The sequence below is a fragment of the Ischnura elegans genome (assembly GCF_921293095.1).
Source record: "Ischnura elegans chromosome 13 unlocalized genomic scaffold, ioIscEleg1.1 SUPER_13_unloc_1, whole genome shotgun sequence".
NCBI classification, from domain to species: domain Eukaryota; kingdom Metazoa; phylum Arthropoda; class Insecta; order Odonata; family Coenagrionidae; genus Ischnura; species Ischnura elegans.
This window is the reverse complement of record NW_025791657.1, coordinates 1457149-1472191: the sequence shown is the minus strand read 5'-3', so window position 1 is coordinate 1472191 and position 15043 is coordinate 1457149. Positions and strand designations below refer to the sequence as shown.

The window sequence follows — 15043 nt, the reverse complement described above, 5'->3', positions numbered from 1 at the left end:
AGGGAAGATTCAACAGGGTTCCCACTCAACCGTGAAAACTTAAAAACCGTGAATTAGCCGTGAATTTCGTTTACCGTGAAAAAACCTGGAAAAAGCCGTGAATTTCGTCCTAAAACCTTTAAAATCTCTCAATCTTGATAATAATTCCTTCCCAGAAATTTTCAACTTCGTTCGTAGTGAGCGTACTTCTATTCATTGTGGCGAGCATCGTCGCATGGGTCAGAAAAGCGTGGGAACGAATGTTGCCTGAAGAAAAAAACATCTTTCCCCAGCGCAAGACTTTTCTCTCCCCCCTCCTGAAATATGACACCACTTCTCATCAGCTTGTTTCCTTTCCTCGACTGGCTTGGTTTCCCCTCCCTCGGTCACCGCTTGGTCCCCCTTTTACCCAATTAGTCTTCCCACTGGCTGCAGTGACCACTTTCGAAACTAAATCTAGATGGCCTTTGTGTCGAAATATTTGAACGTTTATTCAACACCCTTAATCCTGTGATTGGAAGACCGCTAGCCTTGACAACCTGCTATGCGCTGTGGACACTACACTCCCTGCGGTTGAACCGGGCGACAGCGAGCTTTCGGCGCGACGTTAATAATTCTGGTGCGTTGCGGCCTTTAAGTCCCTGAAAACGAGAGAAGATTTCCGCTTATGGCAACACAGCATTACACGATTTTCGCATGCGTCGACATGGGACTTGCCAGTTTTACGTCGCAACCGGAAAGTTTGTGTGGAAATATTTACTGTCGGTGGTTATCCAGTTCCTCCGCTTTGTACTATCTAGGGTTACACTGTTTGTTTGTGTCGTTAAAGCCTCAACGCCGTCTCGATATAAACTGCTACAAAGTCGTTCCATTTTTCCCAGAGCAACGGTAAGAAGGGAAACATGATTTGCCTCTGATTAGAGAGATCGACTCAGTTTTGGTTTCAGATTTTTACGATAGCAGAGAAAAGAAGTCATTACACTGCCGCTTTCAAAAGGAAGTTATTCGGTGGAACCTCGATCTATCATTCCCGCATTGATTGTTCGCCGTTTCTAGTCCCAAATAATATAGACAATGTAATTTTTTCCCGCATCTATCGTTCTCCGAAGTATCGTTTCTCGCATTGATCGTTTGAAGATCGCCGTTCGGACGCATAATTTTCCCGCATCCATCGTTTGATGAAAATAAGAAGAAATAAATACAATGTGTCATTTACGGCTAATTACGACAAGCACATAGTTGTAATCTTCCCCGAGAGATGGAATTACCATTGGGAGAATCTCAGTGCCGTGGGAAAGTAACATTAGCGCCTTACCCAAGATCCGTTATCCCCCTCCATTCAGCATTCACCTCCCCATTCTGAAACTTTCCTCTGCTTCAAACTAAAAAAAGGTCCCAGCTCGCGCAGGGATCGTATTACAAAGACCTTAGCTTCGAAAAATATATCGAGTTACACGAGAACAATAGAAACGTGTTTCGCGCTCCCCCCTCTTCTCACCCACTGACCTTTTTCAGCCTAACTCCTTCAAAGTTCCCAATTCCTAGAGGTCAACTATTAGTCACCTATTAGCCCAAAAAGTATCTAACAATGATATTCAGCAATTGCTATTATTTTTCTAATAATTGAAATCTTCTTCTAATAGATTGAAATTTTACTAATTTGCACGTAATTAAAAAAACGAGACCAAACACGACGTATTATAAACAAGTAAATGGATGGAAAAATACGATGGTTATATTTGGTGAAACGCAATATCCTCGTAGCTGAGCTTTTTGGCAGTTAATTCGGCATTTTGTTCGGAAATCATGATATCAGGTTGTTATCAGTTATCAATTTACGAGCTATACTATAAGTCTCACTTGTCAGAGTTACTGACGAGGGGACATTTTCTCAGGATTTTTGTTTCTCCCTACTAACAATCCGAATTCTACTCACCTGGCGCTACGCTAATTAGAAAAGAATGGTTATCTTTAGGGTAAAAAATTTCATTGCGCAATCATATAGTCACGCTTCACCCTCTGCAGTATGCTCTGCGTAACCCCGTACGCGATAGCATTAGCTCCGAACTTCACCTCGTACGAGTGGTTCCGTACTTTCCGGGATGGGTTGACTTGAAACTAGCGAGTGTTTTCCGTGTGGGTTCAAAAGAGTCCGGTTTCATTTTTATTAGTTTTATTCTTATTCGTCTTCGTACCATGGCCCTTCCGAAGACACAAGTGAGAACTTTAAAAGATGGATTGAAAATAATTGAGCATGAAGAAAAGAATCCGGGCTATATGCGCGTGAATATTGCAGAGCGCCTTGGGTTGTCCGCTAGCACATGACCATAGGGGTGGGGGTAGAGTGAGCTACCAAAAATATATTCATTAGACAGGAACAATTCAAGTAATAGACTATTTTTGGTCTTCGTGATCCATCTCACAACCAGTCACTGCGCCGGCGAATGCGGTTGTTTTAGGCACAACATGCACATTGCTCTCGTGAATACGTGTACTGGAAATGGTGTTTGATGGATAAGAATTTTTACATCAGACTGACATCCATAATAGCAGTGAAAATGCCGAATGGAGAGCAAACATTTTTTTAGTGAAGTGGCGTTTCCCTTCAGAATTTTGAAAGAGATAGGGGTCGAATCAACAATATGACCTATGTGTCTTTATAAAGTACTACTATTCCTGTTATTATCTAAAATATTGTTTGAAACCTTTAATCTTAATTACTCGCAAAAATCCTGCGTTTCCTGGGACATAGACAACCTAGCAAAAAATGAAGCATTTATCGTTTTTCCGCATTCATTTTATAATCTTATCGTTACTAGGAAAAAAATTTTTCCCCTGGTGGAGTTCCCAAAAAGGAGGGTAGTCTTAAAATCGTGTTCGTCTTAGATTCGTGCTAATACGGTGTATGAAATCGTTTTTCGATTTATTATGTTCTATGAACAATTTTAAAATATTTTCCGTTAAATAAGAAAGATTGGGGTGGGGGAAGTTCGGTTACTTTGCAGTAATAACAACGTGCGCAAAAAACAATCTCTCGGCGAGGAATTAAAAAAGGACCTCGGGTGTCCGGACGGATGAAGGTCCGAAGGTTATTCGGCGTCCAGGCAAGAGCGCGGTTGGGCTGGTCCTTTAGTCGGCCCTAAATTTTGCAAACGATAGATCACGTCATAACAGATATCACTTTTCATTGCGGCGTTAACATTCACGGCGTTTGTCGCGTACGTTAATTTTCTGTTGATGTACGGCCAGTGATTTTCTTATTGTTGGCTTATTAACGCACCGTGAATTTAGCGAAATTGAGACCGTGAAAATCTGAAAAAAAACGTGAAAACCTGAAAAATAACCGTGAAAACCTGGAAAAAGCCATAAATTTCATTATTCAAGTAGAGTGGGAACCCTGTTCAAACCATGTGTCTGTTGTTATTAGCCATAAATAACTCGTTGTAAACACTTCGTCTCATTTTTGTCAAACGATGAATGCGGGAAAATTATTCGACGGGACCGCGATCTTCAAACGATAAATGCGGGAAAACGATACTTCGGGGAAAGATAGATGCGGGAAAAAAATTAAATTGTCTTTATGGAACTTAATTCGGGAGCAGGAGCGGCGAACGATGAATGCGGGAACGATAAATCGGGGTTCCACTGTATATAACAATGTTTACATGTTAAGCACTAAGCATGGCTTTAAAGAACCAGTGTTTCCCTTACTTAAAATCATAAAAACCCATATTTTCATAATACTATTAGACGAGTAATTTACTGAACTGCAGAAGGTATAAGCGAAAAACCTTGAAAAATTACGAACCTAGATTATGCAACATAAGTTCCTACGTCAATGATGATATTTGCCTTGTACCTATCACTAACGTGTACAGATCGCTTTTGAAGTTATTACAGACAATATGGCTCTACTTCTGGCTGTATATTAAAGTATTTGTGGCGATTAATAATGAACTGACACAACCTGGTTGACAATAACAATTGTTTATTTTACTTGAGTCATCGCCCTGACAATACACCTGAAAGTTATCAGACATCATTCCTTAGTTTAATAGTTAGGTCCCATTATGCAACCAGAGCAGAATATCGTCTCTGCACCATAATTTAAGCCATTTCAGAGAGCATGGCAAAGGAATCACCCCCACCGATCAAGTAGGTAAAACTGAGGCCTTGTTATGAAATGACAGATGTGTATGGTCAACTGACTGCTCGGTCATGTGACCAAGGAAAGCAGGCCTAAAAGTTTTCTCATAATGCCACATGTTGGGCAAGAGCAAAGCGTTAATAGTTCTGTTACAACTGTTACCAAGAAATGTTCTGACATCTTTGTATACCTTAGTTGCAATGCAGTCACATCTAAGTCCACTTTTTTATTTGAAGGTAAATAGTTATAATGAAGAGGATAACGTAAGTGGCCAATTACATTGGTGCGTGTGTGCAGCTGGCTTGAGTGGCCTCTGGTAAAAGAAAATTCTCAGGGGTACTTTCAGCTGTTGCAGCTATTATGTGAGTTGAGTCGCTGCACTGTGGATGCTGTAGCAGGCAGGCTGCATGTTACAAACATAATAATGGCTGCATGAATTCTCCAATACAGTAGGAAGCATTCCTTTTTAAATACTGAGTCAGGTCACCTTTGAATTCATTGATTGATTCATATATCTCTATTATTACGGAGGCTTCCGCGGTTAGTTGATTGGTGATGGTTTCCGGATTTACCGCATTGATTCATGTTTTAACAACAAAATATGAATAAACACGGTGTAAACCTGGAAAACCATCATCATATAAATCTGTTACTTCACTTATTACTTTATTATTTGTTCTTCTACTGCTCAGAATAACATTTACTGAGGGGCAAAGCAGACAGAAATTGACTTGAGTCAACTACTTTCCGGATTCCCACCAGGTTAATTTATCCTTGTTAGCCAACGTTTCAGGCTCTGACTCATACTCAGGGCTGCTGAATATTGTGTTATCACAAATAAATAAAAAACATTTATCCCTGAGAATGAGCCCCAAGTTGGAGCTTGAAATATAGACTAATATGGATAAATTATCCTGATTGGAGTCCTGAGAAGAGTTTGCCCACATTATCTGCTGGGAAAGCATCAATTAATATTTCCAAAAATAAAATTACTACCCTCAATCCAATCTGTGTAATGGACAATAATTTTGGAATATAAACTGAGAAAAAAGATATGTTATGTGTTCAAAGAAGAATGACTAGTAAAATGCTTAGTAATTAATGGATGACCCTAATAGCAAAAAGCAATTCTATTAAAAAATAACATTTTGAAAAATTCTTGTTACAACTTTGAATTCAATGAAATGTTAAGCAACATGATATTCAAAAGCAGTGAAAATTTCCAGTTCTAGACTATAGAGATCAACTGCAGATCACCACTGAGGAGACCCATCGATTCAGTCTATACCGTTCACTTCCTTTACACTGGTATGTCTAAAACACTGAGCAAAACAAAAGCATACAGCACATCTCCTATTAATTGAAATGGAAAAAACACACCCCAATTTTTATGATTATTTAGCCAAGTTCAGACCTTTCTCTCCATATTGATAACAACAATGACCAGAATTGGCCCATGAATCTCACACTAGGTACCATCCAAAATTAATTTGATGCTTTATTTTTCCAGTAAACTGGCCTTTTTATGGATCAAGGTGATATTGAATGTGAGTCAGACATTAATAACCAATAGGTAAACATAAAGTCCCACAACAATTGCATGATGAAATGTATAATTATCTTAAGTTTCCATAGAATGAAATAAGCATCAAATTAAGTTATGTGAAAGACCAAAAACTAGTTTATGCCTATTGATATAGCTCATTTCAATGTCTACACGAATTTCAAAATATATTTCAGCTTTTTTTCAAATTATGGATACATTTGGGCTAAATATGCCTTTCTAAATGATGGGGTGATAAGTGCAGAGTTATTAGTCTCTTCCCAAAATAGGAAATAGGGTTTTTAGGATAACAATAGTTAGCAATGACATGTTTTGAATTATATGGATTTTATCACCCTGTAAAAAATTTTAGATGAAATGTCTATTCATTGATCCACATCTCATGAAACTTGTGTTTGTCTACCATCACTGACCCAAGTAGCAAAGCTAAATTTTAAAAAACCTTGTCACACACTTTGCCTGAAGCAACGACATCTGGATTCTAATAAGGCATTCTTAAGTTTCTTGCATTGTTAACATGGACAGCTTTGTTTCCCCACACACAAAATGTCATCATTGCCATCAAAAAGTAATGATTGCAATGTAATAAATAAAAATAGTAACTACGTGTTACCAAAGGCTAATACCATGAAGGAAGTTGTAAGTACAAGGTAGGCATCAATAATAAGTACATACAGCAAGGTCTTTTTTAGGCACACGTAACCATTTAATGTACGTAATTAGGTGGAAAATTTAAGTATCAGTGAGCCTAGGAAGAAAAGTTCACCACAATTTAAAATGATATAAAATGTATCTAAATATTTTTAACTTTCTTCACCTATAAGAGGCCAAGGAGAAAGCCACCCTTGAATGATTTATGGCATGTTAATATATACAGAGTGATAATGCTTGATCACATAAGTAACATAACAAATTACAATGTAATCATAGAGACACGAGATGCAAGTTGGAATAAAGGCAGTATCGTTATCTGCCTTGAACTTTAATTCCTACTCAAGTAATGAGAATGCAGCTTGGATGCTACCAATGGAGAGTGAAAACAGCATAATAGTCAAAGGGATAACATAAAGGAGACATGATTTCATCCCATAGAAGTTTAATTTATATTGTCATTTGTAGTGCATTATTATTTGTTTTAAAAAATTACCACAGCAAAACAATAGGTGCAAAGATATTAGTGTTTTCCCATTATTTGCAATGGAGTTAAGTAAAATCCTCATCATCTGTGAATCCATTTCAGGATAGACAGATTTTCAAGCAGTCTATGATGACATTGTCCCCTTAAGTCAGTTATTACACAACTTCTAAACAATAACTCTAGTAATTTTTCCATCATACGAACAAATCAGGATATTCCGTGGAAGAAAAATTCCTTTCATCAAATATTTGATTCTACTACAGGTATCCCTCATCAAAAACTACAGATATGTTACAAAAAACGTCATGTTAAGGAAATTTAGTGACAGGAAAGAAGCCTATACCATTTCAGCAGTAAAAATTCCACATTCTGGATCATTGACTGATTTGTTTGTTGGCTATTTTACATCTATGGGTATCGATGTAGTTGACATGACAAATAGAAAAATCCAAATGATTCAAGATTGCGAACTAAAAAATCTTTGATAAGGCTGTTTTACACTCGGCACAGAATCGCTCAGGTTGGAATGGCATTAATCTCTAAAATGGCGAGGAACTGAACTAATGTATGAACGGCATGAAAACAAGGGCTATTTTGCCATCTCACAGCCATGCATTCGCGCATGTGTTCTAGCATTTCTATCCTATACAAGACACAATATTGACTGCACCTTTCGTACACTCGTCAGATTGTGCTACAGAAAAGGTAAAGCCAGCTCTACAGCTTCAATCCTGAAACATGAAATTAGTCTCTTATGGCCATAACCTAAGGATCAAGTAGCAGGTCAAAACCAATACTGTGTTGGTTTGCTGGAATGGAAGAATTCATAGTAGTGACCAACAAGAGCCTCTAAACCGGAAACCCATTACATGCACTCAGCTCAGAGGAAGTGTTTGCGTTGGATGAAGGTGCTTTGCTAGGGTTTCTTTGGTAGAGTCACATGCACTCACACGATGCAAAGGAAACTCTTTGTGAGAGTTGATGGGACGGTGACACAGTTTCTTTGGTTCAGAGACACACACACTCACACAACATAAAGGAAACATGCTTCCTCATGTTTAAATTACTATTAAAGACTATTTTTATGCTTTATCTATCTTTTGTAGATTCAATTACTAAATGAATAAGTTGAATTTGGATCTTAATTATGCTTCCCTTACTTATAATAAAGCTACATTAGGCCTCTGGCTACTTCCTATCTTGAGGTCAAGCACGAAGATTGATTGAAGAAAAAGAGAGCAATCTTGAGATTCATCTATGCTGTAGCAAAGACAATAGGCTAGAAAGGAGAAGTGAGATAGTCCACCATGGGACTCCTCCATGGGATGCGTGACATTTCTCTCAAGAATGGTGGTATAAGAAAGCTAAGATCCACATACATGCCTACGTAGATTATGGCGGTTACACTTTTTGCCTCATGTTGTGCAACTGATGGTCACACACAGGGTGACCAGATTTTCTGATTAATCTGGACATGTCAATTAGGACATGACCTCAATTTAAAAAATTCTACTACATGAACATTTTCATAACTTAACATTAATATTATTGTATCTGCCTATATATTTGGTTCATTGATGTGGAATTCTTCATAGATTTTTAAATTTATTATTGAGTGGTTTCATTAAATGTGTGTGTAGTCTTTTCTATGGTCTACCATCTGTGATGTTCTACATAAGAATATAGTTAATGGGTTATCCCATACATAAATGAAATGAAATAATGTACTGATGACGCCTTCATATAGGGTAACCAGACATCCGAGTTGGTCCAGACATGTCATCCTTTATAGATACCGTGCCTGGGCAGATTTTTTAAGAATGGTGAAGAGTCCTCCTTTTTGAAAATCATTATTATTAGTATATAAATGTGTTAATAGCCACTCAGAACTCTCAACAAAATTTCTGAATATTTCTTAACCCTTTAACAGCGGAGTCATTTTCAGAGTTTTATTTTGTTTTTCAGTTAAAAACTGCTTAATTACTGCCCAAGCAATCAGATAAACATTTAGTTTTAAAATTCTGTTGATTTTTTCCTGCTAGAGGGGGTGTGCCCATATGGGCACGCTAGCCGTTCCGGCTACCGGTCTGCATTCTGCAGAAGAATCGCTCGAACCATCATAATTCTCAATTTAACTGCGTGATACACCATATATTGTTGCATTTACCTATAATAATTCTTTTATTTGGCATTTTGAAGTAATTTCAAATCATAATACTTTATTTTTTCGGTTTAAACATTTTTTTGGCTGTCCAAAGAACTTGACAGCATAAAACTCAGTTTTGAAAACAGTTATAGAATGAAAAAAACACTTTATCAATGTCATTTGCCCTGATGAGGTCTCCGGCATAGGAGAAGAAACGTAGGCCATTTTAATAACCTGACGCGGGATATTCCCAAAAAATCCATAAATCTACAAACATGGACCGTGAAACTTTTAGTAATTTGACATTATCAATGAGTTAATTAATAAAATTAGTCCTATATTGCTTTGTCCTAGAGTCTTTGAATGCTATAAATTGGGTTTTCAATTGCCGAGTATTATAGTTAGAATTTCATTGAAGGCAAGGCCAAGGCACTTATCACATTCTGAGCCCACGTGGGAGGAATATTCTTCATAAGAACATCGGCGTCTATCAAACGGGACAAATTGGTTATCACTGCCATCATACCTTATGTCATCAGACTTTCTATGATTGGTTGCACATGATAGAGAATATTAAATACGACTGCCAGGTCCGAGAAAGGTACATCTTTGTTACAAAAACACTTGTGCAATCTCTCGCCTAAAGGCTTACTGCAGCATATTTGAACCAGAATTTTCCATACAGATCCAGGCATTCACAATGACAGCATCAAGGAGATAGCTTCATGTGGACCATCACAATTTTTTTCTCTGATAACATTCCTATACCTGTTGATATTTTGATCCGTGAGATCAGTTCCGCCCATCTAAATATTGTAGCTAGAGACCACTGCAGGTTGCCTAACTTGCACCATTTTGAAGTGACATGTGGGAATCTCGTGACCTTTGTGAGTGGGTGTACACATAGGCAAGGTGACTTGACAGTCATTACCGAATTCTATCTAACAACAATATTCCCTTTTTTATCCCGTGCGAAAGCACTTCCAGATCGAAAGAACAGTGGGGCTGCTTAGCTAGCTGTTTTTTCGATCAATGGGATACCTTTGGTATCATTTTTCTCAGAACTGTTCCAGTGCCCTCATATCCTTGAGATTTAATTTAATCATTTAAATTTATTCAAAGCAAGTCAAGAAGCTGCATCAATATCATAACTAACTGATGTCACCTGTCCTATTCCACCACTTTTTGGAATCTTAGTTGAGACAAGAGTGTTAGGAATTTCGATGCTGTAGTCTTGTCTGACATTCGATGTTTTGATGCAGCTGTAAAAATTCCACTCAGCTACTGCACTCATGATTATGACAAACACTTTTTACACCAGAAAATGGGCATTGAACTTAAAAAATTATGCCTGAAAGCAATTTTAACTGTCAGGCTGGAGAAAATTTTCAAGAATAATTCATGCATAATTCCAGACACTTAAAATTCAATCACAATTCCCGATTATCCCGGTCGCTGGACACACTGAGATTCACATGTAATCTAGATTAACTTGGATTTGATATCCACACAATTCATTATGAACAATTAAAAAAACCAATTCACCACCTCAAATCATATCCTATCCAAATTCACATAATGAACAGAAATTTCTACCTCTAACGGTCGTAGCCAAAGTGTTGAAGAGCAAGTAAGGGTGAATCCTTGCCCTCTCTCGTGCTCTTCGATTATGCACTCTTCAGAGCAGGACCGTAGTGAACTGGAATCTCAATAGGTGACAACATCACTTCCCAAATGTGACCATCAGAAAGTGCTGAGTAGAGCGCAAGAGCATTTACGGTGGATTGGAACATGGCCTCAGTAAAATTTAAAAACTAAGCACTGTCAAAAATGCAAAAATTGCTTGAAAAGTTAGACCCACAAACTAAAACAAAACCACAGTCCTAATTAACTTCTTTTGCTCTAAATTATGAATTTGCAATTACGTTTCAAGTGTCCTACTTATCCTCCATTTATCCTTTCCTTTTAATCTTTTCTAACTAGATGCCTGGCCGAGCAAATAGGCATTTTTATTCATAAAACATCTGCCACTGGGTAGAGTTGGGATATTCGTCTGGTATCGGGGTGGATTTTTTATGAATAAGACATTTTCCTCCTTATTGAAAATAATGATTTTGTGCATAGTTAATCTGTTACCAGGTACCTAGCAAGCTGTAAAAAATGCAAATATAGCTTGAGAAAAATTTTTCCACAAAATATTACAAAATCACAGGTCTAATTAATTTATACTGTTCTAATTTGTGAAATTGCAGTTATTTTTCAAGTTGCCTAATTTGTCCTCATCTTATTTTTAACACATTCCGTGTGGAACATGACAATTGACGCAGTCCCGTCCAAGTCAATATATGTAGCTAGTCAATACAAGTGCTCTGCCAGTCAGGCTAGGAGGCCATTCTCCACCTCTGTAAGTAACTAATATCCATTACCAAGTTCTTTGATTGTACGTATGACCTCCAGCAAGGAACCCGTTTTCGAACTGTGCATGCCTTATGTAAATAGCCTTGTTTGAACTGAAGGTATGTTGTGGAAAACTCCCTCTTTGTCTCTCTTATTTTATCGACCGATTCTGACGACCTTCTTGAAAATCGCATTCGCATTGAATGTGTTAATAGCCAGCTAGCTTATACAAATACATAAATTACTCAAGAAAAATAGATACACAGAAAAATATATAAAATCATACTGCAAATATATTTTATTGTTCCAAACTATAAAATTGTCATTATTTTTCAATTGGCCTACTTTTCCTCTTATTGCTTATTTAATAGGGAGCTGTCCTGCATTATTCACCTCATGGCATCTGGTCTCCCTATTCCCACAAGCGAAGGTGACTTCCTGTAGAGATGCATCCATTTACACAGCACAAAGCCACTTATGTAAAACAACCGAGTAAATGTCAACAACTTAGGGTCATTAAACTCAGGTTTCACTGTGGATGAGAATAAAACTTACCAACATATTAGTTCCGAGTTGTTGGGAGTCTAGCACAGGAATGTATATTTCAGTCCTTTGGGCTGAGCAAGTGAGATGTGAGGTGCCTTCTATCTCATCTTGAATGAAGTCTTTTGTGTCAACAGGAGTCCCCAACTTGTCATCAGCTGCCTCCCCTCCTTGGATACTCTATGGATAGGGTAACAGTGATATGGAATTCACTTAATTCATAGTCAACAATTGAAGCATACTCCTAATATTGATGGAATAGAATTTTCAATGTGATATCTAAGCATTTGCATAAAGCTTGACATGTTTCTCTTAATCCAAAACTCAAAAGCTAAACAGCTGCTGAAACCACGTTAGGCATGAGAATACTTGGTATAATCAGTTCACATAGTGGCCGTATTACAACATACATGAGGCATGAAAAAAAGAAAATACATATATATTTTCAACAGATGTGTCTTTAAATGTGAAACTTTGATGTGGAATACGTTTTTGATTCATTTCTATTGGAATTGAACTCCTGCTTCCATATACTCAAATACCAACTCAGGGAGAGAAGAGATATATCTCATATTTTGGCCACTATCTTAGGCCGAAAGGTATGAAATCATCAGTTTGATATTGGATGGGAGACTTAAGAAAAGCAGTAAAGAGGAGAAAAAATTGTTCTAGGACTCAAAACATCATAGAAGAGACAGCAATTAGAGATATATGGGACCAATTTCAATGGGCAAGAGAGCAATGCCTGAACAGCCAATGTACTGAATATTGTACGCCATAGCAAAGAAGACAAATGAGAATCTAGGAAATTCTGACAAGTACACTTCAATAATCTGGTGGATGAAACCTTACTAATTTAGTAGATTTTTATATTTTTAAATCTCATCACTTAGTTAAGTAAAAAGTAAATACAACATACATGCTTTTTCAGCTCTAGATTTGGGCGATAAATTTCTTTGCCAAAGAAACCTGTATAGATTTGAAATTTTATCAGAAAAAAATTCTAAAACAACTAATTCATTAAACAAAATTTACTTAAAGTGGAACACCAATCCATTCCCTGTACAGAGAATCACTAACAAAAAACTTTTCTGAAAATGTAAATTTCTAACAAAATTACTTCTCTGAAAAAATATTGAAGTTTAAAAAAAACAGACCTCAAAATTTATCATAATTATCAAAATACCAAGTGTAAATTTAACACAAAAAATTTTTCCTCAACAACCCTAAAAAATGCAGAATATCAGATTCAGTGATCATCTTAGTTGGCATTTAAAGAAAAAACTTAGGGATTTTAAAACACCTAAAACCTTTCAAACGCAGAATGCAATTTTAACTAATTTATTAATCAAAGAAACATTATTTTTGCTCAAAAACGAAATCATTTGTAATAGCTGAAGTGACATAGATTGTTTTAGCAAATATGATGTTCTCATATCAATATACATTTTTCCTAAAATAAAAATATAAACATTGCCCTGTAACAAAGTAACTGTCCAACAAACTAAACAAATTGATACTTATAAGATACATCACATCCATTTTCTCATTGAGTTCAGTTTTATGTATGTAGTTTAAAACGTTAGTAATGACATTTTTTGCAACTATCAAGTTCAAAGCTGACACTTAATTTCAAATACTGGGCCACTTCTATATGCATTGCACCTCTCATCTTTTCGAATAACAAGCCGTGAAAATTGAGAGAAGTTTTTGAACCATCAGCAGGTATATATTGTTATAAAATAGAGAAAACCTCAAGAATTCACATTTTCTGTTTGTGTAGTTGAGCCTATGATTGGACACTAAGTTTCAGCTGAATTTAAGTTCACAATCATGATTAGCAGGAACCAGTACGAGGTTTTTTTGTTCGTTCTAACATGCTTCGGTTACCCAAGTGAGTAGATTTATTTAAAGGGATTGTTTCATTGCGTAGTGGGTTCGTTGCCTTTTATGAGTTGACGAATTTGAATGCCCCACTTTGTTAGCCATAATTATTTTACAAACACAAAGCTGAATCACACAACAAAACGTCTTCACTTATCGCCACCAAAAACACCAACTGCAGGGTAAAAATCACTTCGCATGGATATTGAGAAACAAAGCTTGCGGGACACTGGGCTAGTTTCACTACTCCGCCAACCATGTCCGACGGCCTTGAAAGTACTCCAGTATTATCAATTAACAAAAATATTTTTAAAATAAAAAAATTTCCGAAACATACCATGCACCAGTCTTCAAAAGAGAATAAACTAAAGTACTCACCCTCAGGCAATTCACCGCAGAAAGTTTTCTCAGCTTTGCGTCCGATTTTAAACAAGTCATTTTGAAAACACTGAATTCCGTGAGCTTTTTCAAACATAGGGGACACAGGGTGGTGGGCAGGCCATCTCCCACAACAACCTAAGATAGCAATCAACACGCTATACATTGGAGAAGTGCGAAATGATGCTGATCACATGGAATAACTAAAGCAATATGACAAAGAAAAATAAATAAGTTGTAGGTATCGAACCACTTACTTCTAACCCGAGTAAACCATTTATAGCATCCTTCACAGTCATTCTGCAAGCTACGTTGGAAGTGTATATGTTGTAAAAGTAATCTCTATTCTTCATGCATAGTCTGCACAATGTATCCTCAGAATTCCTTCCAGATGAAGTGCTGAAAATCCCGGCGGTATGATTCATGTTTCAACTTCAACCACTCGTTCAATCTTTAAATATGTTAAATCGTCGATGAAATTATCAACACACAACAGAATGAGATCTTCAGATTCGTCACGGGAACTACATACGATTCGATGATATCACCTATATTTAGAATGCTCACGGTGAAAGACAAGTTTAAATTTTAAAATTTAAATAACTCATAAGCACCACAACGGAAAAACACACCATATCAAAATGGATTAGACGGTTGACTTTGCAGTTCTCTGTAACAACGATTATACAAGATCATGCAAGCAACGATTAGTTTGCTTTCCCTGAGTTTTAGTTTACATTTTTACCGACAGAGGTACATATGCATAGCAGGCCTCTAATCAAGGCGCGTTCCGAAATACACAGGCAGTAGCATGGAAGTAGGAGCACAGAGTATATTTATTCTATGGTAGGAGGAAACTTTTCATTT

At 36.9% G+C, this 15043-nt stretch overlaps 1 protein-coding gene across 1 annotated transcript in view; it reads right to left on the bottom strand.

The window, feature by feature from the left end:
* Positions 1 to 15043, bottom strand: part of LOC124172273 — a 122377-nt gene that overhangs the window by 34160 nt on the left and 73174 nt on the right. Inside the window, exon 4 of the mRNA XM_046551691.1 lies at positions 11927 to 12094. Coding sequence (XP_046407647.1) covers positions 11927 to 12094 — 168 coding nt within the window. The remainder of the gene's footprint in view (positions 1 to 11926; positions 12095 to 15043) is intronic.